At 56.9% G+C, this 24,487-nt stretch overlaps 2 protein-coding genes across 6 annotated transcripts in view; one reads left to right on the top strand and one right to left on the bottom strand.

Annotated features, from left to right (window-relative positions):
- Positions 1-22,435, top strand: TOP1MT (DNA topoisomerase I mitochondrial). Of its 4 annotated transcripts, none has more exons than XM_030921248.1 (14): positions 1-151; positions 3,572-3,687; positions 5,580-5,701; positions 8,616-8,738; positions 9,426-9,613; positions 10,330-10,474; positions 10,805-10,948; positions 11,785-11,970; positions 15,180-15,248; positions 15,447-15,561; positions 16,978-17,105; positions 17,284-17,378; positions 21,118-21,267; positions 22,237-22,435. In XM_030921248.1, exons 1-14 carry the CDS (start codon positions 30-32, stop codon positions 22,337-22,339), a joined length of 1,806 nt encoding a protein of 601 aa, XP_030777108.1. In that variant the 5' UTR covers positions 1-29; the 3' UTR covers positions 22,340-22,435. The 4 variants fall into 4 exon arrangements, with proteins under 4 accessions (XP_030777108.1, XP_030777111.1, XP_030777109.1 ...); XM_030921249.1 differs by lacking the exon at positions 1-151 and adding an exon at positions 659-798; XM_030921250.1 differs by lacking the exon at positions 1-151 and adding an exon at positions 2,258-2,375.
- Positions 13,411-24,487, bottom strand: part of ZNF696 (zinc finger protein 696) — a 22,880-nt gene continuing 11,803 nt past the window's right edge. The window contains exon 4 of one of the 2 annotated variants that reach the window (XR_004054364.1): positions 13,411-13,828. The gene's annotated coding sequence lies outside the window, so the exon portion shown is untranslated. Of the gene's footprint in view, positions 13,829-22,571; positions 22,870-24,487 lie in introns of those variants that run through there. The other variant, XR_750372.2, reaches the window with a different exon arrangement.

The following is a 24,487-nucleotide window of genomic DNA, read 5'->3' on the forward strand; positions in this document are numbered from 1 at the left end:
GCTTGTCGCCCTTTCCCCGAGGCCGGCAGATGCGCGTGGTGCGGCTGCTGCGGCTCCGGGCGGCTCTGACGCTGCTCGGGGAGGTCCCCCGCCGCCCGGCCTCCCGGGGCGTCCCGGGCTCGCGCAGGACGCAGAAGGGCAGCGGAGCCAGGTAAGGGGGCCCATTGGGCAGGCGGCGAGGGTCCTGAGCACCGGGCTGGGTTAGGTCCAGAAAGGGGAGTGACAGGCCTCGTGGGACTGCCTTGCCCTGCTTCCGGTTTCCCCAAAAGTCGGGCCAGGAGAGCATGCGTGCCGCGGTGTGACCGGCGTGACCGGCCCGCCTCCTGCCCGGGGTGTACAGGCCCCCCGTGACGTCACCCCTCCTTCCCCAGGCACCACCCCCCCAACCCTGTTTGGGGAGATCTCCCTCCTTTTTTGGGCTTGCGGTTTCATCATTTGTGTGTGTAGCTGTGCCTGGGCCTCAACACTGTAGGGTTTGGTTAGGTACTTTATAAAAAGCTTATGTTGCTGTGCGTGGTCTTCTGAGACCCGCCCTTTCCTGGAGTCGGTTCCCGGGTTGTCTCCAGGACCGATTCTGCATGACCGCGGGTGCTCACTGTCATATCTACATCACCAGGCACACGCCGCATGGGTCCAGTGGCCCTCCCTGGTGGCTGTTCGTGGGCCAGGCGCTTTCCTGGGGGACATGTGAGAAGCCCTGCCGGCGCTTACTGGGCCTGGGGTAGCCGCATGGGGTTGGGTCTCTGCGCACGAAATGCTGGAGGTTTCCGAAGAGCTGGAGAGTTGGCAGCCTCACTGGTGCGTGGGAGATCCTGCAGGAGTTTCCGTCTGTCGTTTGCCATCATTCTCTTGGTGCTTCCAGCGTGGTGTGTCTCTGCGGCCTGGTGGTGCGCTATCACCATATCCATTCACAGCTGAGGGCCTGCACAGCTGCCCAACGCCATGCCGCAGAATGTCCTGTCTGCCTCCAGGATCTTGGGACCCAAGAGAGCCCAGATGGGGGAGGGTGTCTTGGGAGGAGGGAGTTCTGGCCTGCGCGTGGAGCTGGGGCTGGCTGTGGGCCCTGCACTGAGGCACATCTCTCCGAGGGTGCACAGGCAGGTAGGTGCTTTCCAAAAAGTGCTGCTGGGCTGCAGTCGCCCAGGTGGAAAGGTGGGTTTGGAGCAAGGTCTCCCTTTGAAAGCCAGCTTGCGTCTGATGGTGGTGCTTGGTACCTGGGTCTCTGCAGGGGCGAAAGAATGTCACTACAACGTGCACAACGTGCAGTCCTCGGGCTTGAGCGCACACCCAGCACTGCAGCCCTGCCTGGCTGCTGGCCTGCAAGTTGTTTCAACTCAGTGTCTTCATCTGTGAAATGAGACTGATGGTGTGATTACCCTAGAGGCTTTGTGTTACTGTCAGTCAGTTCTTTATTATTATTATTATTATTATTTCTTGAGACAAAGTCTTGCCCTGTTACCCAGGCTGGAGTGCAGTGGCGCAATTTCAGCTCACTGCAACCTCTGCCTCCTGGGTTCAAGTGATTCTCCTGCCTCAGCCTCCTGAGTAGCTAGGATTACAGGCGCCAGCCACCACACCTAGCTAATTTTTGTATTTTTAGTAGAGATGGGGTTTTGCCATGTTAGCCATGCAGATCTCGGAACTCCTAGCCTCAAGTGATCCACCCACCTCAGCCTCCCAAAGTGCTGGGATCACAGGCTTGAGTGACTGCGCCCAGCTCCTATCAGTCAGTTCTGAGATACGTGTGGTTTCACATGGTCTCACACCCTGATTCTCTAAGAAGGCGTTGTCTAGGTTAAGAGGGCGTGGTCTAGGTTTCATTCTTCAGGGTACTTAGTGATGCAGCCTCCTATCAGCCCCACCCTAGACATGCTGTATTAGGGCTGCTGGGCTCTCTTGAACTCCTAAAACCTGTAAGAAAGGTGAGGCTGGTCTCACCTGACATGGAAAAGCTCTGCAGAGTCAGCAGAACCCCCCTTCCCCCGACTCTCCCCCCAGACTCCAGCTGCCTGCAGTATCTGCCAGCTAACTTTTTGTACTTTCACCATGTTGGCCAGGCTGGCCTTGAGCTTCTGAGCCTGCCTCAGCCTCCCGAAGTGCTGGGATTACAGGCGTGAGCCACTGTGCCCGGCTCCACCCTGGAAAGTTCTTGAGCCGGTTAACTTCTCCCTACTTTATCACCTCTGCCTCTGCCTCTTCTAACCCTGCCCATTCCCTCGGCCCTTTCAGAAATGTCAGTGGCACACGCTTTCCTCTCTCAGACCCTTCAGAGACTTCCTGTTGCTCTGAGGACACTCATCCCAGCCGAGCAGGCCCACCAGGCCCCCGACAGCACTACCTGGCTGGGTCACGTGCGGGTCTCCTGGCTCTGGCAGGTGGGGGTGTGATCTGGAACCTTCTGTCCTTGTGCGTCTGGGGGAGGCTCAGAAGGTGTGTCCATCTCACTCTCCCCCATCCTGATGGTGCTCCCACCCTCCTACCAAAGCCTCTCCCACTGAGGCCTTTGCACTGGCCATCCTAGGTGCTGGGCTCGCTTTTTCCTCAGCCCTGCTGACCGAGCCTGCCCACTGCCCGCCAGCCATGCCCCGTCTTGCTCCTCTACTCCCAGGCCCATCTCAGTGTCTGGGTTCAGTTGAGCCCTTTCTATGGGGCAGCGCTGGCTCAGGGCGGGCTTGGGCTTGGCTGGAGCCTCAATGGATAGACGATGACTGGCCTGGAGAGTTAGGATGGGCTGTAGCCACCATTCTGGCTGTGTCCCCGCCCTCCGCCCCCAACCTCCATAGCTGGGCTTGCCAGGAGGGGATGCCCTGGGGAGGGGGACCTTGACAGGGAGCCCTGTGGAGCCTCATTGTGTTAGTGCGTTGCAAGCCCTCACCCACGCCCAACAGGAACCCTTCCCTGAAAACCCCTGAGGCTTCTGGCTTCAGGGCCTCCCCTCCCTGCCTGGCCTCCCCTCCCTGCCTGGCCTCCTCCACCCTGCCTGGCCTCCTCCACCCTGCCTGGCCTCCCCTCCCTGCCTGGCCTCCTCCACCCTGCCCGGCCTCCTCCACCCTGCCCGGCCTCCTCCACCCTGCCCATCCTCTGTGGGCGGCGGTCCTGCGCCCTGCTGTGGTGCCTCTCCACTGGCTGCACTGCTGGCCCCCCTCCACCCAGCTCCTGGGAGGCAGGGCTGTCTCGTCAGCAGCCAGGTCCTTTATTTAGCAAATGAAACGGTCTCATGGAGAGGTTCCGGAGGATTCTAGACTGGCTCTGAAGGGACCCATCTGGGGAGAGGCCCTAGAGCCTGGGAGAGGCACGTTGCCTTGCCCTTTCCCGCTTAGCCGGGCTTGGCGGGATCCGTGACTCAGCAGCACATGGGCCGCTGCGGGTGGGGGGCATGCGTGGGTGCACAGGCACGAGGCTGAGGTCAGGTGGGGTTGCCTCCCTCTGCAGGCCTTGTTTTCTTCCCCCGTGAGGTGGAGGCCACACTGCCCACCTGCTAGGAGCCACAGGGAGGAGCCACTATGGGAGGGGGAAGAGGCTCACGCAGGGCCTGTCCCAGGAGAGTGACACATCCTGTCTCCATCTTTAGGTGGGAGGAGGAGAAGCGTGAAGACAGGGTGAAGTGGAGACAGCTGGAGCACAAGGGCCCGTACTTCGCACCCCCATATGAGCCCCTTCCCGATGGAGTGTGTTTCTTCTATGACGGTGAGGACGCAGGGAGCGGCTCCTCCCCGGCCTGCGCTTGGCTCCCTGGGCGTGGTCTCCCAGTGGGCGTCCGGCTCTGTCCCTCAGCCCCGCTACAGGCTTCTGGCTATGAGCGCTCCGTGCCCTCTACTTGCAGGTGATGCGTGGGGGCTGCTGACCAACTGACCCATGCTTGGAGGGCAGCAGCTCAGGGGCTCCTGTCCCTGCCTTTCCTGCTGAGCCTGCACTGGCTGTGCCTATTGTGTCCAGGACCCACTGGGCAAGGCCCACCCTCCCTCCCTCCCCTGCTCCTCCCTCCCTCCCCTGCTCCTCCCTCCCTCCCCTGCTCCTCCCTCCCTCCCCTGCTCCTCCCTCCTCCCCCACTCCTCCCTCCCCTGTACCACCGTGTTCCTTACCTGTGTGTTCTGAGTATCCACAGTACCTACAGTGCATGTTCCCCCGTACCACTGTGTTCCCTGTGTGTTCTGAGTATCCACAGTACCTACACTGCGTGTACACATGTGGATCACAGAACGGTCACTTGATCCCAGCTTGTGATTCTCAGCAAGAAGCGGAGCTCATGATTGACGTGAGCGCTGAGCCACCCTCAGAGGCAGGACCTTGGGGGCTGTGGGTCAGCAGGGCCCAGTGCAGGACCCACCCCTCCTGCCCTTGAGCCCTGCTGTCTGCCCAGGGCGACGAGCTTCAGCTTGGCTCTTGTGCTGCTGATTTTAGCTGCTTCAGCCCATTTTCTTCATCTCTGCTAGATGGCATCCTTCTAAGAAAAGCAAACCTCTTCTTCCACAGGGCGGGCCCCCACGCCATGCTGTGCCCCTCCCGCCAGCCCTCCCATGGGCCCCCTGCCAGGTCACATGCACACTTGAGTTCGCTGAGCTCCTTTGATGCAATTTTTTGTTCCAAGCCTGTTTCTCCGAAGCTGGACTGGAGATTCCACAGGGACAGAGGTTCTAGCTGTGTCTGTGGGGGCTGCCCACAGGAGGCCATGGGGCCTTACTGAGCGTCTTGTGCTGTGCCCCTGGCCCAGTGTAGCGGCCGCCTTGCCCGCCCCACAGCGGCCCTGCAGGACCTCCCTGGCCAGGAGGGATGTGGCGGATGAGGACTGCCGGTGCAGGGCCATGGCAGGCAGTCCAGGGAGCAGTGGTGTCACGTGGGGCCCAGTGGGGCCGAGCCTCCACAGAGGGGCAGCAGGAACTGAGCCCCTTGGGCCTGTGCTGCTGGCCTCTGGGCCTCTCGTCCTCTGTCCTGAGAGGCTAGTTATCAGGAATACCTTCTTCCTTGTTACCAAATGATTATGCCTTTATTTCTCTAAAATTTTCTTATGAAAACTTTTCAGACATGCAGTTGGAAGAATTCCTGGTGAATTCCTCATTCCCACCACGAGCCTCTCGCTCTGCTCACCTGGCCCCAGCTCACCCCCTGCATCTCTAAACCATACTGATCTTAGAAGAAAACGCAGGGAATGGTGGGACAGAGGCTGGCAGAGTTTTACAAGGTTACACCTACAGTTATTCAGTTTTCTGCTTTGAAGCATTAACTTTTATTTTGCTTCTGTAATTTTGTAGAAATTGGTGTGTTTTAAAATTGTACATGTTCCATTTTCATGTAATGTAAGTGTAGTAGCAAAGTAAAGTGCTAAAGGAGAAGAAATCAGTAGCACCTGAAATCTGCAGCGTTTTCACCACCCATTCCAAGATCACTGTGGTCGTCACCTCCACACAGGGTGATTGCCGTTTGTCATGTAGAACATGCTTCTGAACTTAACGGAATAAGGCCTAGCTTCTTGCTCTTGGCATAGTACTCACGAAAGCGTAGTTTAAAGCAATGAAGTCACGTCAGCTAGAGGCCAAGCCTGTGGCCGCTCTCTCATGTGATGTGTCTTTTGATGCCTGCAGGAAAGCCCATGAGTTTGAGCGTGAAAGCGGAGGAGGTTGCCACTTTTTATGGGAGGATGTTAGATCATGAATACACAACAAAGGAGGTTTTCCGGAAGAACTTCTTTAATGACTGGCGAAAGGTAGGTACCCTGGGCGGCTGCCACAGCTGTCCTGGACCTGGCTGGCCAGGCCCCTGCGGTTCTGCAATGCTGCCTCTAGACGCTCCTTGCAAGTTCTCGGCGGCCCCTGTGTGGCCACTCACAGGTGCGATCATGGCTCTTTGCAGCTTCGAGCTCCTGGGCTCAAGCCATCCTCTTGTCTCAGCCTCCTGAGTAGCTGGGACCATAGGCGGTGCGAGCGTGCCCGGCCTAGTGCACCTCAGACCTTTCCCTTCTCAGGCAGGCCGTGGGTGTGGAGCCAGATTTGTGGCAGCCTTACTCCATGGACCACTGAAAGGACAGGGGTCTGGCATGTAAGGGGGAGAGTGGAGGAGGCCACATGCCATTTCCCAGCCCCCAGCAAGACAGGTTTGGTGAGAAGCTCTTTGGAGGGGAGGGCGCTGCCTCAGGGTTTTTTCCTTGCTCGTTTTCAAGGTGACTGCCCTTCGCCCATGGCCTGACTGGTTTTATGTGTGTGCCGTGGGCTCTGTGCCCTCCGGGGTTTCTGTCGGCACCACACCTGCAAGACTCGGCCCTGACTTCCTTGTCCCACAGCTTCTGCCTGGCTCTGGCCAGGTCCCGTTTCCTGCGTCGTGTGACTCATGCTAGTCCATTTCCCTGTTCGTGGGTGTTTGATTAATTCCTGTTTTTGGCCTTTGCATGTGTAAAGCTGCCATGAACATTCCCACAGGACTTAGGGGTGAAATTGTTGGGTCACGGGCTACATGTGTGTCCAGCTTACTGGAAACGCCAGGCTGAACTGTCCACACGCCTGCCGCGGGTGTGAGGCACCTTTCTAGTGGGCACGAGGTGACACCTCACCGTGGGTATGGTTTGCGTTTCCCTAATGAGAAGTGATATTGAGCATCTTTTGGTGTACCGATGTGTCATTTCAGTATTTTCGTTTGTGACCTTTTGTCTGTTTAAAAAATTGAGTTGCTTGCATATTCCTCGCTGATTTATCGGAGTTCTGAAAATGCATTCTGGATACAGCTTCTTTGCCGGTTGCACATGCTGCGATGTCATCTCCCACGCTTTGCCTTTTCGCTTCTCAGTGAGGTCTCCAAGCAGAAAATGTTAACTTAGTTATTGAGTTTATCAGTCTCTTTTATGGTGAGTACTTTTGTGTCCTGTTTTAAGTCCATTATCAGAAATAGGATTTGCAAAACTTTTTCATGGTGTTTGTAGTTTATATTTGCATTCTCTTAACAATGTCTTTGGAAGGTCAGGAGTTTGGAATACTGACTAGGTCCCATGTATCATGTTTTGTCACAGGTTGTGCTTTTGTTGTTTTGTCTAAGAAATATGCTTAATTCAGCAGCACAGATTGCCTCCTGTGTTTTTCCTAGAAGTCTCGGTTTTAGGTTTCCATTGAGGCTTGGTTTAGGTGGAACTCTGAGTTAATTTTGGTTACGGTGTGGGGTAGAGGCTGAGGCTCGTGCTTTGCATGTGGGTGTCTGACTGCCCCGAGCCAGCTGCTGGAGCCTGTGCTTCCTTGTCCCCTGTGTGGGCTCTGCTTCTGGACCCTCTTACTCTGTCCTGATGCCACCCCTCTGCCTGTCACCACAGCTTGGTGAGGTGGCGCCAGCTGCCCGGTGTCCTCACTCCCCCCCGGTCAGCACTTCTTCTAGTCACTAGCAGAGCTAGGAAGGGAGACAGTGTCGCAAGGCAGCAGAACGGGAACGGGCGGTAGACCCGAGGGCCCCGGGAGATGCAGGGACAGACCTTGAGCCCGCGGTTGTGGCCGAGCCGGGCTCCGTCCGGGCACAGATGGTGTCGCACCTGAGCTCCTTGGCAGAGGCGGGACATCCCCATCCCACAGTGAGACACGGTTTAGCAGCAGCTCCCGAGGTCTCACACGCCTGAGTGGCCGAGCCTGGACTGGGACTGTGAGCTGGTGCCCGCAAGCCTGGGCTTTTGGCCATAGGCTGTACAGAGTTTTTGTTGTGTAGGAAATGAGAGGAGAAACAGTTGCCTGTGACCTGCAGCTCTCCCTCAGGTCAGCGTCTCCTGTTCCCGTGTCCTGGCTTTTCCTGGGCAGCAGTGTTTGTGTGAGTGTGATCAGTGTGCATGTAATGTTTTCCCCACTCGGTATTTTATCCTGCTTAGTCTCCACACGGGTAGATCATCATCAAACTGTTATCTGCTGTGGTTTCCAAAATTCACCTTGAAACTGAATCCCCAGCGCCACAGGACAGAGGTAGGGCCTTCAGGAGCTGGTTGGGCTGTGAGGACACTGCCTTGCTGCAGCCCTTAGGATTAATTTAGGGCCTTAGGGCAGGGCTGGGTGGAATTAGCTGGGCCCCTTCTGTCCTTCTGTCCCCCCTCCACTGCGTGAGGACAGCCTTCAGGGCACCCTCTCAGAAGCAGGGACTGGGTCCTCCACAGACATCAAATGCCAGGACCCTGATCCCAGCCTTCCAGCCCCCAGAGCTGTGACTGTGATGTATATCTGACCCGTCCCTGGGATTTTGTTGCATTGCAGCAGCACATATGGACTGAGACTTTGGCCTCCTGAATCCCATCACGTTCACCAAATGAGCTCCCCGTCATTTATCCCGCTCTGTCTGGTCATGGCGTTTCTGCTGTTGCCCTTAGTGTCGTCGTCATCCTCGTTTTCATACTGGAGAGTTTATTTTGGATGGATCTCAAAGTGGAATTACTGAGTCAAAGGTTTTAGCCAGTTTTACTACTGACTTGTTGTGAAGTTGCTTTTGGAGAACTGTGCCCTCGGCTACTCCACCCCACTCCACTCCTGCAACAACAGACCCAGCTCTAACTGTGGGGTCTGCGGGGAGAGGCTCTGTTCACGGGACCGCAGGACTGCGCAGGTTCTGCCCATCGCCCGCACACCTCCGTCAGACATGGTGAGAGTGCGTGTCTGTGGTTTGTGCAGGAAATGACAGTGGAAGAGAGAGAAGCCATCAAGAGCCTGGACAAGTGTGACTTCACGGAGATCCACAGATACTTTGTGGACAAGGCCGCAGCCCGGAAAGCCCTGACCAGGGAGGAGAAGCAGGTTGGGCTGACTCGAGTGTTGTGTGACCCGAAGTGGCCCCTGGGAATGAGAGGCCAGCCTGGCCTGAAGGCTGAGAAAGGCCTGTGGCCTTAGAGAAGCCCCTTCTCACAAAGCTGCTCTTGGCTCGGCAGCCTTCGTGCCCCTGCGTGTGCTCAAGTGTCGTTCCGCTTCCCCAGAGCACATTTGACAGTAAACCCAGTGTGAAATGGATGAGTGATTTACCACCATTGCTAAGGGTGGGTTCCCAGACGGGTTGTGGGCTGAGGGCGGGGCTTGTGCAGGCCAGTTGGCTTCTCGCTGTTCTGTGCCATGCGTCTCCCTACATCTAACAGGAACCTGCCGTGCTGTGATCTCCATGTGGCCTTCTCAGGGATTCCCTTAGCCCTCCTCCTCCATGGCGGGCAGCCACACTCCCTCCACCTGTCTTTACTGCTCAGGCCTAAAACAGCCGAAGCCTGTGCAGGAGCTGGGGAGTCCAGACCATGGGGTGGTTGGGCCATGGCTCCTGGTGCCCCCTGGGTGCCCACCTGCACTGTCCCTTGCCTCTGTGACCTCTATGGTTTGTGAAGGGCTTTGAGGGCCCAGCTGAGTTAGCCAGAGCAGGGTGGTCCCGGGTGAGCAACAAGGGACTGAGGCCTGTCCTCTTCTCTTCACTGCTAATGTCTACTGACTGTTTTATTAACTCAGAAGCTAAAAGAAGAGGCAGAAAAACTTCAGCAAGAGTTCGGCTACTGTATTTTAGATGGTCACCGAGAAAAAATAGGCAATTTCAAGACTGAGCCGCCTGGCTTGTTCCGTGGCCGTGGCGACCATCCCAAGATGGGGATGTTGAAGAGGAGGGTCATGCCGGAGGATGTGGTCATCAACTGCAGCAGGTACGTGGCCGGACGGGCAGCAGGCAGGTGCTGGATCCCTGCCACCTGGGTGAGTCTGGCTGTTCTTCACCTCCTGGGAGAGGGAGGCACACCGAGAAACGTGTGGTTGGTGACCCCCACACCATTCCTGTGGAGCTCAGCCCGCGGGTGTGGCCGGGCAAGGGCGGCCCTCCCAGGGTGCTTCCCACGGGGTCAGAAGTCCTTGCCTTGCTGTGGCCGAGACTTTCTCCCGCCAAGGACACCCCCGTGTGGTTTTCATATCGCACACCATCTGGATGGCCCAGTAGCATTAGGTGTTTTGAACTTGTTGGAGGGACATTCCAAGTGGTGGAGAGGGGACTGCTGGGCCGCGTGTTGTACCGTGTGACCGCAGTGTGGAGTAGGGACCCTGCCTGTAGGACCTCCAGTGGCCAGGCTGTGTGGAGCAGGGCCCTCTTCGTCCCAGTTGGTGCTGAGAGGTTTGAACAGAGCGATCCCTTGCTTGGGTGGCCGCCCAGCCTCCTGGTGCACCGTGGCCTTCCTGTGTGTGCAGAGGGCAGATTGAGCAGCTGCTTTTGTCTGAGATGCCAGGCAGGCCACCTCTGATGTCAGACTCAGTCAGGAGCCATGCCACTACCATGGCCACCAAGTGGGATGGTTGACCAGAGCAGCTCCTTTTGCTTGCATTCCAGAGAACAAGATCTCCAAGTTATGTTTGTGTCATTGTTCTGCTGCAGGGACTCGAAGATCCCTGAGCCACCAGTGGGACACCAGTGGAAGGAGGTGCGCTCCGATAACACTGTCATGTGGCTGGCAGCGTGGACCGAGAGCATTCAGAACTCCATCAAGTACATCATGCTGAACCCTTGCTCGAAGCTGAAGGTGAGCGCGGGGCTTAGCAGGGTGTTTTCTCCCCGGGAGGTCTCCCTTAGGACGCTGGCAGGGAGGTGTGTAAGCCAGGCACCCGCAGAGGCTTCTGAGGTGGGCTGGGAGTCGGCCAGCCCGCGCTGAGGTCATGTTGTGCCAGCAGCCACAAGCCCCAAAGCCAGGTGCTCACTGCCAGCATCACCCAGCTGGATTTGCTGCCCCAGCCCCTGACCACTCCACCATCGAGTGGAGAAGCACGAGGTTTGGGGCAGGGAGAGTTGACAGCCTCCTCCATTATTTAACAGGAATACGAATGTTTTCTTTCCTGTTATTTGTTTCATTTAGGGGGAGAAAGCTTGGCAGAAGTTTGAAACAGCTCGACGCCTGCAGGGATTTGTGGACGAGATCCGCTCCCAGTACCGGGCTGATTGGAAGTCTCAGGAAATGAAGACAAGACAGCGGGCGGTGGCCCTGTATTTCATCGATAAGGTACGCGGCCTTCTCGCCTCCTGGGGCTCTTTATCCTGGCTCTCCTGGTGAGGACACCCAGTCGGATGGCGCAGTGTGGCAATGTGGGCCTGTGTGTGGGGTGGAACCGCAGTCTGATGGGGGTGTGTGTGCGTGTGCACATGTGTGTGGGTGTGAATGTGTGTAGGGTGTGCATGTGCATTGTGTGGTGTGTGTGCATGTGTGTGTGGCGTGCCTGTATGTGGTGCGCACCTGTGTGTGTGGTGTGCATGTGTGTGGTGTGCCTGTGTGTGGTGTGCATGTGTGTGGTGTGCATGTGTGTGGTGTGCCTGTGTGTGGTGTCACCTGTGTGTGGTATGCATGTGTGTGGCGTGCCTGTGTGTGGCGTGCCTGTGTGTGGTATGCATGTGTGTGTGGTGTGCATGTGTGTGGTGTGCCTGTGTGTGCTGTGCCTGTGTGTGGTGTGCCTTGTGTGGTGTGCATGTGTGTGGTGTGCACCTGTGTGTGTGGTGTGCATGTGTGTGGTGTGCCTTGTGTGGTGTGCATGTGTGTGGTGTGCACCTGTGTGTGTGGTGTGCATGTGTGTGGTGTGCACCTGTGTGTGGTATGCATGTGTGTGTGGTGTGCATGTGTGTGGTGTGCACCTGTGTGTGTGGTGTGCATGTGTGTGGTGTGCCTGTGTGTGGTGTGCACCTGTGTGTGTGGTGTGCATGTGTGTGGTGTGCCTGTGTGTGCTGTGCCTGTGTGTGGTGTGCATGTGTGTGGTGTGCATGTGTGTGGTGTGCACCTGTGTGTGTGGTGTGTCTGTGTGTGCTGTGCATGTGCATGCATCACCCACTTTGTTCTCTACCAAATAGCTGGCGCTGAGAGCGGGAAATGAGAAGGAGGACGGTGAGGCGGCTGACACCGTGGGCTGCTGTTCCCTCCGCGTGGAGCACGTCCAGCTGCACCCGGAGGCTGATGGCTGCCAACACGTGGTGGAATTTGACTTCCTGGGGAAGGACTCCATCCGCTACTACAACAGAGTGCCGGTGGAGAAGCCTGTGAGTGCCCTCGCGGCCGGCTGCTCCTCCCTATGTGACACGTGTTTGCTCTGGATGTCTTTGGGGTGGTGCCGGAGCTGCCGTGGGGTCTGTGGCCCATTTGCCACGTCCTGTCTGCTGGGTGAGGCCCGCTGTGCTGGGGCTGATGAGGGTGAGGGTGAAGGAGAGGCTATGCCCCATGGTAGACCCAAGGGGTCACAAGGGAGCTGGTCGGGGGCTGAGCAGGGTGCCTCTGTCACACCAGCTTTGTCTTCTGCCCCCCGGCCGGAGCATCTCCCAGGGCTGCTGGAGGAAGGCACTGCAGACCCAGTGGTTTAACAACAGACATTTATTGTTGCTCAGTCCTGGGGGCCAGAGTCCGAGTCAAGGTGCTGGCAGAGCCGCACTCTACCCACACTCGGGGAGGATCCTCCTGCCTTCCCAGCATCTGGTGGGACCGCAGATCCTGGGTGTCCTTGGTCTGAGGCTGCCTCTTGCTGCGTCTCTGCCTCTGTGTCTTCTCACAAGGACGTGTCGTATTGGAGTTAGGGACCATCCCACTCTTTCTATGCATTCGTCGTAACAGTCTCTAAAGACCCTATTTTTAAATAAGGTCACGTTCTGGCCTGGCATGGTGGTGCACTCCTGTAATTCCAGTGCTTTGGGAGGCTGAGGTGGGAGGATCACTTGAGCCCAGGAGTTTGAGACCACCTGGGCAACATAATGAGACCCTGTCTCTAAAATAATAATTAAAAAACAGCTGGGCACGGTGGCTCACGCCTGTAATCCCAGCACTTTGGGAGGCCGAGGTGGGCAGATCACAAGGTCAGGAGATCAAGACCATCCTAGTCAACATGGTGAAACCCCATCTCTACTAAAAATACAATAAAGTAGCTGGGCGTGGTGTCGGGAGCCTGTAGTCCCAGCTGCTCAGGAGGCTGAGGCAGGAGAATGGCGTGAACACAGGAGGCAGAGCTTGCAGTGAACCGAGATTGCGCCACCGTACTCCGGCCTGGGCGACAGCAAGACTCTGTCTCAAAACAAATAAATAAAATTAGCTGTGTGTGATGGTGCATGCTTGTGGTCCCAGTTACTCCAGAGGCTGAGGTGGGAGGATTGCTTGAGCCTGGGAGGTTGAGGCTGTGGTGAGCCTTGATCGCTCCACTGCACTCCTGCCTGGGTGACAAAATGAGACCCTGTCTTTTTTTTTGTTTTTTGAGACAGAGTCTCATGCTGTTACCCAGGCTGGAGTGCGGTGGTGCGATCTCGGCTCACTGCAACCTCCGCCTCCTGGGTTAAAGCGATTCTCCTGCCCGAGTAGCTGGGACTACAGGCGCCACCACCACGCTCGGCTAATTTTTGTATTCTTAGTAGAGACAGGATTTCACCATGTTGGCCAGGCTGGTGTTGAACTCTTGAGCTTGTGATCCACCTGCCTTAACCTCCCAAAGTGCTGGGATTACAGGCATGAGCCACTGCGGCTGGCTGAGACCCTGTCTTAAAAAAATAAAAATAAAAAAAAGGTACATTCTGAGGTTCTGGTGAGGACACGAATTTGGGGGACACTTTTCACCCCAGTACACCTGGGAGGGGCTGCCACCATGCCCGCTTTCCTCTGCTGCAGGGGCTATGGGCAGGACTTACGCCTGTAGCTGCCCACCACCCCCACAGCCCCTCGCTCCACTAGCATCGATGCCCAGAGGAATGAGTGCGGTCGGGAAGGGCCGGGTAAATCTCTGGTCTCCAGACTGGCTTGAAGGAAGATTGGAATTTGGGGAGCATCCTCACCTTTGAATGGCTGTCCTGAAGAGGGATGGTATCCCCTCTCTGGGTGGGCACCACATCGCAGGGACGTTGGACAAATCCATGCACGACCTCCCTGCACCTCAAAAGCACAAATGTGACTCAGGCCGGGCGCAAGGCCCATGCCTGTAGTCCAGACACCTTGGGAGGGCTAGGTGAGAGGATCGCTGGAGCCCAGGAGTTGGAGACTGCAGTGAGCTGTGATCGTGCCACTGCACTCCAGCCCAGGTGACAGAGCCAGACCTAGTCTCCAAAAATTAAACAACAACAACAACAAAGTAATGTGACCACACTGTGGGATGGAGCGGAGCCGTTCAGAAACAGAACTGGAAGTTTGGGGACAGGTGTTGAGGGCAGCAGAGAAACAGGAGTCCCTGGCAGGGCCAGGCCTCAGGCAGTCTGGTCGTGAAGTCAGTCGTAAGGAATGAGTTAATCGGAGGTAGGAGACAAAAGCCAACACACAAAAGGAAGAGGCGAGGGGGCGCTCACTGCAGCGCCCCTGCCATGGTGAAGCGTTGGCCGCGGTGCAGGCCTGGACGGGGAGTCGCACTCCGTCCAGACAGAGGACTAGCCAGCCATTTACAGTGCTGTTGAGGGGAGCGCTTGGTAATGGCATGCGTGTGGACATAAAGCCTCGTCAGGATCAGCGGTATGAAACCAAACGTGTGGAGGAGGATGAGGGAAGAAGCCGGAAGTCGGGAGCTGTGGGCCGGGGCTTCCCGCCGTGTCCCAGTGCCTGTGGGTTTGTAGAATGGGGTTCATCAGCTGTGGTACAAGGATGGTAAGGGGGTCAGCTGGGGTGTGGGGCCTCCTGCCTGTGTCTGGTGAGGGAGGGCTGCCATGCCAGTGGTGGAGAGAGCAGTGCAGAGGCCACAGCAGCCTCCGCCCTGGAGCGGATGCCCAGCGCTCAGGGAGGAGGACCAGCAGGTGAAACCAAGGGGAGGGCAGGCACGGGTGCAGGCGCAGGCTGGTGTCTCCTCGGAGCAGAGTTGGTCTCGTCAGAAGGGAATGAGTGGCCTCTCCCCAAAGGGACGGGTGGAGGGAGGTTGGACACGGGCACCCCAAAGGTTCAGATGAGTGTCCCACATTACAAGGGCGTGGGGTCACCTGGTGGAAATCCGGCATGGATGGAAGAAGGAGCTGGGGACTCCGGGCCACCTGCCGCGGTCACCCAGGGGAACTAACTGCAGGGCAGGAGTTGCACCCACCTCCTGAGCACGCCGCCCGTACACGTGTTAGCGGTGACTGCCACATCGGAGGGCAGGGGCCGTGTCGGGGGAGGATGCCGGCCGGTGACAGCGATGCTGCTCGGGCCACCTTCGTCAGGGAAGCCTCCCGTGGGCTTCCAGGCTCTGCGTAGATGCCCTTCATGCCCTCCCTTGATTCGGGTTTCTTCTGTCCTCTGAAATTTCTTCTTTCTCCTTCAGGTGTACAAGAACTTACAGCTCTTTATGAAGAACAAGGCCCCCCGGGACGACCTCTTCGACAGGCTGACCGTAAGCCGGCTCGTGTTTCCTCCGCAGTGGGCGGCGGCAGGACCCGGCGAGAGGGTGTGGCTGCTGCGTCTGGCTCCGTCTCTCATAGCAAGGCTCCGGGTTTGGCCTGACCCGACGGCTGAAATGCCCTTTCCTTTCCGTGGGAGGCTGGGACGGACCCACAAAACCACGTAAGTATAGAGACCCTTTTCTCCCCAGACGACCAGCCTGAACAAACACCTCCAGGAGCTGATGGACGGGCTGACGGCCAAGGTGTTCCGGACCTACAACGCCTCCATCACTCTGCAGGAGCAGCTGCGGGCCCTGACACGTGGTGAGCAGGCCCCGCACCCACACTCACGCCGGGGAGCACGGCCCCTGCCCCAGGCAGGGCTCCCCTGCTGGCCCTTGTTGAGTGAGCCTCGGGGTGGGGCCGCCTCTTTGGGAAATGGGCTGAGGCTGTGGGCTGGCTGCTTGGCGGCCTGGGTGGCCGGAGTCCTGGGGAGGAGGAGGGAAGTGCTGGCCCTCGGGACCCCAGGCATCCCAGCCATGTGCTCCCTGCGGGGAGCCCCTGCTGCTGAGCCCTACTCTGGCCCCCGTGGCCAGGCCTGGCGTCGTTCCTCAGCTCCTCCTCAGGGTTCTTTCTTGAAGGCCCAGGAGGCCTCTGCACTTTCCGGTGGTTCTGCCCCTCCCGCCCTCAGCTGTCTGAGCACTCTGACCTCTGGGCCTCTGTCGGCAGCCCCTGCCTCAGCTTCTGCTCTTAGAGCTTAGAGCTTCTGCTCTTAGTCCCCTGCCATCAACCTGGGGATGCCATCTAAGCTCGGCGAGGGCCTCTCCTCTCTCTGCCCTTGGCGCTGCCCCTACTCCGTGATGTCTGGGCTGCTCCGTGGTGATGTCCGGGCTGCTCCGTGGTGATGTCCAGGCAGATCAGACGCACGGACTCGTCCAGAGGGTGCCTCCCACCCCGGTGCCCTCCGCACTCCCCAAGCAGGGCTTCCTGGAGGCGGCACCGAGTCCGGGCACTCAGGGGCACTGATGCTCGGCATGTGTTTTGTGTGCGCCCGTGGGCCTCAGAGGCCGGTGCTGTGCTGCCCTGGGGACACCCTTGGGAGCTGGGGCAGCGCTGGGCTGTGGGATGTGAAGGAGCTAGCTGGCATCCCGGTGACAGCCCCAGCAGAGATGCTCGCTCCACCGAGGGAGGCAGGAGATTCTGGGTGAGGACGTAGGGGCCGAGGCTGGGCCTGGGAGAGGAAACGAAGGTGCTGGGCCCCCTGGGGACGCACTTCCAGAGTTGGGTGGGCTGCGCAGGAGGGGCGTGAAGGAGTGGCCGCTCCAGCAGGTGCCTGGGGCCAGTGCTTACGTTCTCTGAATCTCGTTCCTGACTGGAAAATGGAGACAACGTGGTACCTTGAGGGGATGTTGCCAGGGAAAGCCAGGTGCTGGGGACTTGTGACAGGCAGGGCCCTGCAGACTCGCCTGTCCAGGTGGCTGTACTCCTGTAGCCTCCTCCTTGCTACAGGGCTTTGGAAGGCCTGGGTGGTGCTACCTGTGCTGTGGCCACACCTGGGCCCTGCTCTCGGGGCCACCTCGGAGGGTCACTGACCCTTGGCCCTCGCTCTCCCCATCCCAGTGGGTGCCTGTGTGAGTGGCAGGGGCTGTGCTGTGTGGCGCGTTGAGTAAGTCCGACTCAGGGCAGACAGGGAGGGCGGCCGGCCCGTGGGTGCTGCTTCTGACAGCCCGTGCCTCTCAGCCGAGGACAGCATAGCAGCCAAGATCTTATCCTACAACCGAGCCAACCGAGCCGTGGTCATTCTCTGCAACCATCAGCGAGCGACCTCCAGCACGTTTGAGAAGTCGATGCAGAATCTCCAGACCAAGGTAGCAGCTCCCAGGAGAGCCCCCAGCCCAGCCCTTGAGGGACCCTTCCCCGCTTCCCGGAGCCTCGGCACAGGCCGGGGCGCCAGCCGTGGTGGGCATGGAGGGTGTGGGAGGGTGTGGGTGCAGCGGCTGGTGCAGGACGGGGAGGGGCAGCCCTGTCTGGACCCTTTCCCTGCAGATCCAGGCGAAGAAGGAGCAGGTGGCTGAGGCCAGGGCAGAGCTGAGGAAGGCAAGGGCCGAGCACAAAGCCCAAGGGGATGGCAAGTCCAGGAGGTGAGTACCCGTGACCTCAGATGCCTTCTCCTGGAGCCCTGTCCCAACCCAGATGTGGCAGCTTCGGACCCGCCTTCCCAAGGCCAGTTTTGTTTTCCTCTTCAATTGTTATTTTGTGATTTTTTATTTTTATAAAAACCTCCCAGGTTCAAGTGATTCTCCTACCTCAGCCTCCCAAGTAGCTGGGATTACAGGCGTGCACCACCATGCCCGGTTAATTCATTTATTTAGTAGAAACGGGGTTTCTCCATGTTGGCCAGGCTGGTCAAACTCCTGGCCTCAAGTGATCCTCCTGACTCGGCATCTCAAATGCTGGGATTACAGGCCTGAGCCACCGCGCCTGGCCAATTTTGTGAGTTTTCAAAATACAAACTCTATGCCTTGTGGACAAGAGTGGGACATACGGAGCCGTGGGAGGAGGAGACCCTGGCCGCCGAGGAGGTTTGTGATTGTCTTTGTGGGGTCAGGAAATGAGAAGAAGGTGCCAGACTCTTCTCCAGGGCGGCGGCACCATCCCCTCCTCACCAGCAGCACGTGAGGGCCCCGACTCCTCTGTCCCGGCGCCACTGTAGGGTCAGTTTTCCATGTGTGGATCAGAGCCCAGTGGGTGTGAAGTGCGTCGCATCGCGGGTGCTCTCGGCAGGTGCTTGTTGCCCGTTTCCGTATTGTCTCTGGACAATGACTGCTCAGACCCTCTGTCCGTGTCGGCCGGGTGGTCGCTTTATTACCGACTTGGCGGAGCTCGCCGACGCTCCTCCCACTCTTGGGCTGGCTTTGTTCTTTCTTTCTTTTCTTTTCCTTTGGAGACAGAGTGTTGCTCTGTGGCCCAGGCTGGAGTGCAATGGCGTGATCTCGGCTCGCTGCAATCTCTGCCTCCTGGGTTCAAGCAATTCTCCTGCCTCAGGCTCCTGAGTAGCTGGGATTATAGCCGCCACCACCCTGCCCAGCTAATTATTTGTATTTTAGTAGAGACGGGGTTTCACCATGTCGGTCAGGCTGGTCTTGAACTCCTGACCTCAGGTGATCCAACCACCTCGGCCTCCCAAAGTGCTGGGATTACAGGCATGAGCCACCGTGCCCGGCACCACCCCCCCCCCTTTTTTTTTTGAGATGGAGTCTTGCTCTGTCACCGAGGCTAGAGTGCAGTGGCGCGATCTTGCCTCACTGCAACCTCTGCCTCCTGGGTTCAAGCAATTCTCCTGCCTCAGCCTCCCGAGTAGCTGGGACTACAGACACACACCACTACACCTGGCTAATTTTTGTAATTCAGTAGAGACGGGGTTTCACCATGTCGGTCAGGCTGGTCTTGAACTCCTGACCTCAGGTGATCCAACCACCTCAGGCCTCCCAAAGTGCTGGGATTACAGGCTTGAGCCACCGCGCCCGGCAATGTCTTTGTTCTTTCTTGTTGGTGTCCTGTGACATATTTTAAGATTTGAATGAGTCCAGTTCATCTGTTTTTTTTTTTTTTTTTCTTTTGTAGCTTATTTTTGTGTCACGTCTGAGAAGGCTTTGCTTAACCCAAGGCCATGAAGATAGATTTCTCTGTTTTCTCCTAAGAGGTTTATAGGTTTACTCTTACATTTAGGTCATTGGTTCTGAGTTAATTTTTATGTGTGATCTGAGGGAAGGGCCCAGGGTCATCCTCTTGTATGTGGACAGCCAGATGTCTCAGCCTCCTGAGTAGCTGGGACCACAGGTGTGAACTGCCACACCTGGCTAATTTTTACACTAAGAAAATTTTTGTATGTTGCCCAAGCTACTCTTGAACTCCTGGCTTTAAGCAATCCTGCCTTGGCCTCCCAGAGCTCTGAGATTACAACTATGAGCCACCGTGCCTGGCCCTTAGGACTGTATCTATAAAGGCCATATTGTATGCAAACAGAGATAGTTTTACTTCTTTTCCAATCATATGCCTTTTATTTCATATTTTTGCATTATGGACCTGGCAGGAATCTCCAGTGCACTGGACATGAGTGGGCATCCTTGCCTTATTCCTGATACTGGGGGCAAAATTCTCATGCTTTTATCACGGAATACGATGTTAACTGTAGGTTTTTCACAGAAGTTGTTTGTCAAGTTAACAAAATTTACTTCTATTCCTAGTTTGTTGAGGTCTTTTTTAATCATGAAGAGCATTGGATTTTGTCAAATGGTTTTTCTGCACCTGTTGAGATCTTGTTTTTGTCCCTCCCTTATATTAATAGGATGTATTATACTAATTGATTATCAGATGTGAAACCATCCTTGCATTCCTGGGATAAATCCTACTTGATCCTATTGTGTAATCATTTTTGTCCATTGCTGGATTCAGTTTGCTGATATTTTGTTGAGGTTTTTGCTTCTGTATTCATGAGCATGTTGTTAGCCAGGATGGTCTCAATCTCCTGACCTTGTGATCCGCCCGCCTCGACCTCCCAAAGTGCTGGGATTACAGGTGTGAGCCACTGCTCTTGGCATGGCTGTGGTTCTTAAAGGGTAAAACTTTTCTCTTCAGGACGAGCATCCTGAGATGCAGGGGTCTGTTTTTAATAGTGGCATGTGTGAAGGAAATGTCCATTGGACCAAAGGGTATTCAGTGAAAAATAAGGCTGTAACCCACCCCTGACCTCCTGTCCCCAGAGGCAACTGCTGTGAAATTTCTTTAGCATTTCCTGGCCTGGCACGGTGGCTCCCGCCTGTAATCCCAACACTCTGGGAGGCCGAGGCAGGCAGATCACTTGAGGTTGGGAGTTTGAGACCATCATGGCCAACATGGTGAAACCCCATCTCTACTAAAAATACCAAAAAAAAAAACAAAAAACAAAAAACAAGTAGCCGGGCGTAGTGGCACATGCCTGTAGTCCCAGCTACTCAGGAGGCAGGAGAATCACTTGAACCTGGGAGACAGAGGTTCCAGGGAGCTGAGATTGTGCCACTGCACTCCAGCCTGGGTGACAAAGACTCTGTCTCAAAAAAAAAAAAAAAAAAAAGACAAAAGAAATTTCGTAGGCATTTCCAGAAGGACTGTGTGTGCATGCTGGCTCTCCCTGTTTTCCCTCCTTTTTTTCACATCAACAGCAGCCCCTCATGTGCCCCTCTGCCCTTGGGGATGTGGCTCATGCTGGGAAGGCACTTCCCAGGGCCTGTGCTTCCAGCTCGGCGGGCTGCCCCCTTCTCGGCTGCATTTCCGCAGGTGCAAGTGTCTTTCCACGCATGTTTGAGTGTGTTTGTGGCAAAAATTCCTAGAAGAGTTGGGGTCAAAGGTTGCGTGCATGGGTGATGTTGTGGCATTGGAGGGTACGAGTAATGTGGAAGGGGCATCTCTGTGTTGAAATTTGCTTTCCCTAAGGGGTCAGGAAGGAAGGCTGAGCGGCTTCCCGGAAGTGAAAGGGCATTTGTGTTTGCTTTCTTGGGCCTAGTCTCGCTGCCCTCGTCCTGTTTGGGCCGGCCTCAGTCTGTTGTGTCGAGCATCTCACCCTCCTTTGAGTCAGGTGCTGACGGGCTGCTCACCCTCCTGTGAGTCAGGTCCTGATGGGCTGCTCACCCTCTGCCCAGGGTGCTCCTCCGTATCTGACTTGGCAGCTGGGGTGGGGCTGGGCTTCAGCCTTTGATCCTGGCTGGTCTTTTGCTGTGATGACTGACGACAGTGCTAAGGACGGGGCTGCACCGGGAGGGAAGGCGGCAGGGCGGGAGAAGTGCAGGTCTCCTCAGGTGGCACTAGTCCGGCGCAGGGCCTTGCAGCCTCTTCTCTTGCCAGTGTCCTGGAGAAGAAGAGGCGGCTCCTGGAGAAGCTGCAGGAGCAGCTGGCGTGGCTGAGTGTGCAGGCCACGGACAAGGAGGAGAACAAGCAGGTGGCTCTGGGCACGTCCAAGCTCAACTACCTGGACCCCAGGATCAGCATTGCCTGGTACGTGTGCCCGGGGTCTCAGTTCCCAGCTGTGGCCTCTGGGGGGCCTGGGTTTTCCAGGAGGCCTCTGTTCAGTCCCAGCATTGCTCCTGTCCCCTGTGTCCCCTGGGGTCAGCACAGGCCCTCCCTGTGACAGGGACCCTGATGCTGCGTCCTGTGTCATCAGTTCTCCCTGCCCTGAACGTTGGGATGGACAGGGTGAGGTGGGGGTGCTGCCAGCGTTGGGATGGACAGGGTGAGGTGGGGGTGCTGCCAGCGTTGGGATGGACAGGGTGAGGTGGGGGTGCTGCCAGCGTTGGGATGGACAGGGTGAGGTGGGGGTGCTGCCAGCGTTGGGATGGACAGGGTGAGGTGGGGGTGCTGCCAGCGTTGGGATGGACAGGGTGAGGTGGGGGTGCTGCCAGCGTTGGGATGGACAGGGTGAGGTGGGGGTGCTGCCAGCGTTGGGATGGACAGGGTGAGGTGGGGGTGCTGCCAGCGTTGGGATGGACAGGGTGAGGTGGGGGTGCTGCCAGCGTTGGGATGGACAGGGTGAGGTGGGGGTGCTGCCAGCGTTGGGATGGACAGGGTGAGGTGGGGGTGCTGCCAGCGTTGGGATGGACAGGGTGAGGTGGGGGTGCTGCCAGCGTTGGGATGGACAGGGTGAGGTGGGGGTGCTGCCAGCGGCCTGGGACTCGGAGTCATCAGCAGGGCCTGTGGAGCTTAGCCTGCCCAGTGGGAGTGGAAGGTGGCTGGGCGCCCTGCTCAGTGGACACCTGGGCCACAGCAGGTTGTCTCTGACACCTCGCTGATGCTCCAGGGTGGCGGCATGCGTGGGGTGGGGCAGGCCTAGAGGAGCAGGCCCCAGCTACTGCAGCCGGTTCTGGTGTCCCTGCTGCACGGAGGACGCTCACCCTTCCCCAGTGCCCTGACCTGGCCTTCAAGGTGGGTGAGTTGCCCACCTGCCTGGGCTGACACTGCCTCCCGCAGGTGCAAGCGGTTCAGGGTGCCAGTGGAGAAGATCTACAGCAAAACACAGCGGGAGAGGTTCGCCTGGGCTCTCGCCATGGCAGGAGAAGACTTTGAATTCTAATGACGAGCTGTGTCTGTGTTGAAACTTCTTTTGTGTTTTTTTTTTTTCTTTTTTTTTCACTATTAAAGCAGTATTGGGGAATTTTGTACAATAAAATGTTGTGTGAAGTGTTTATGCGTCACTATAGAAAAAGTCCCCAGGCCAGGCACAGTGGCTCACACCTCGGATCTTGGCATTTTAGAGGCCTGAGGCCAGAGGATCGCTTGAGCAGAGGTTGAGGCTGCAGTGAGCTGTGATTGTGCCCCTGCACTCCAGCCTGGGCAACAGAGCAAGACCCCATCTCAAAGAAAAAGAAAAGTCCCTGACGCCTGCCCTGTCCTTTGAAGCACTGCCTCCACCCCCGAGCACGGAGTCCGCTGGGCTGTCACATCCAATCAGCGTCTGAGCCTGGATCCCCGGTTCCTGCTCGACGGGGGAGGAGAAACACCTTCGTGTGCTGTGAGGCTGAGCACCTTCGGCAAGGATTCCACATTTGCGCACGTGCCACCCTCTCAGCAGGGGCCTGGACTCTTCACCAAGTTCTTCCGTGCCTGGAACTCAGGAAGGGCAAGTTACTGCCTGGCCACTAAGCCCAATGGCCCCTGTTTAGTTTTCATCACATCCACACTCTCTGTACATAGCTCTTAACGATGGCCTCCTGCCTCGGTTTCCGAACCCTGTATCCTCCCAGAGCTGCCTGTCGGCTGCCCTCTCCTCTGCCACGCAGGACCCTCTGTGGCCCCCTCCTCTGCCACGCTGGACCTTCTGCAGCCCCCTCCTCTGCCACGCAGCACCCTCTGCCACCCTCTCGTCTGCCATGTGGGAGCCTCTGCCGCCCTCTCCTCTGCCACGCGGGACCCTCTGTGGCCCCCTCCTCTGCCACGCTGGACCTTCTGCGGCCCCCTCCTCTGCCACGCAGCACCCTCTGCCACCCTCTCCTCTGCCACGCGGGACCCTCTGCCGCTCCCTCCTCTGCCACGCTGGACCTTCTGCGGCCCTCTCCTCTGCCACGCAGGACCCTCTGCCGCTCTCTCCTCTGCCAGGCGGTGTAGGGACCAGCCCTACAGGGTCTGTGGGTTTTTCTTCCCGTGTGCGGAGACGAGAGATCATAGAAATAAAGACACACAACAAAGACAAAAGACAGCTGGGCCCGGGGGACCACTACCACCAAGACGCGGAGACCGGTAGTGGCCCCGAACGCCTGGCTGCGCTGTTATTTATTGGATACAAGGGAAAAGGGCAGGGTCAGGAATGTGAGTCGTCTCCAGTGATAGGTAAGGTCATGCAAGTCACGTGTCCACCAGACGGGGGGCCCTTCCCTACTTGGCAGCTGGGGCAGAGAGAGAGAGGACAGCTTATGCCATTATTTCTATGCATTTCAAAGATTTTTAGTACTTTCACTAATTCTGCTACTGCTATCTAGAAGGCAGACCAGGTGTACAGAGCGGAACATGAATGTGAAACAGGAGCGTGACCGCTGAAGCACAGCATCACAGGGAGACGGTTAGGCCTCCAGAGGCTGCGGCTTCCACAAGAGGTGGAGGAGTAGAGTCTTTTCTAACTCCCCCGGGGAAAGGGAGACTCCCTTTCTCGGTCTGCTAAGTAACGGGCGCCTTCCCAGGCACTGGCGTTACCGCTAGACCAAGGAGCCCTCTAGTGGCCCTGTCCAGGCAGGACAGAGGGCTCACACACTTCTGGTCACTGCTCACTGTGCCCCTTCAGCTCCTATCTCTGTATGGCCTGGTTTTTCCTAGGTTATAATTGTAGAGCAAGGATTATTATTATATTGGAATAAAGAATAATGCTACAAATTGATTAATAATATTCATATATCTATAATCTATTTCTAATACAACTATTCTTTTTTAAAAATTTTTTAAAATTATACTTTAAGTTCTAGGGTACATGTGCACAACGTGCAGGTTTGTTACATATGTATACATGTGCCATGTTGATGTTCTGCACCCATTAACTCGTCATTTACATTAGGTATATCTTCTAATGCTATCCCTCCCCCTCCCCCTCCCCATAATAGGCCCCGGTGATGTTCCCCTTCCTGTGTCCAAGTGTTCTCGTTGTTCAGTTCCCACCCATGAGTGAGAACATGTGGTGTTTGGTTTTTTGTCCTTGCAATAGTTTGCTGAGAATGATGGTTTCCAGCTTCATCCA

This window comes from Rhinopithecus roxellana, chromosome 17, assembly GCF_007565055.1.
Source record: "Rhinopithecus roxellana isolate Shanxi Qingling chromosome 17, ASM756505v1, whole genome shotgun sequence".
Taxonomy (NCBI): domain Eukaryota; kingdom Metazoa; phylum Chordata; class Mammalia; order Primates; family Cercopithecidae; genus Rhinopithecus; species Rhinopithecus roxellana.

Bases quoted from the DNA above. Each gene is read 5' to 3' on its own strand.
- TOP1MT (XM_030921248.1), top strand. From the start codon at position 30: ATGCGCGTGGTGCGGCTGCTGCGGCTCCGGGCGGCTCTGACGCTGCTC. The intron at 10,949-11,784 runs GTACGCGGCCTT...TCTACCAAATAG, and splicing joins CCCTGTATTTCATCGATAAG to CTGGCGCTGAGAGCGGGAAA. The intron at 17,379-21,117 runs GTGAGTACCCGT...TTCTCTTGCCAG, and splicing joins GGGGATGGCAAGTCCAGGAG to TGTCCTGGAGAAGAAGAGGC.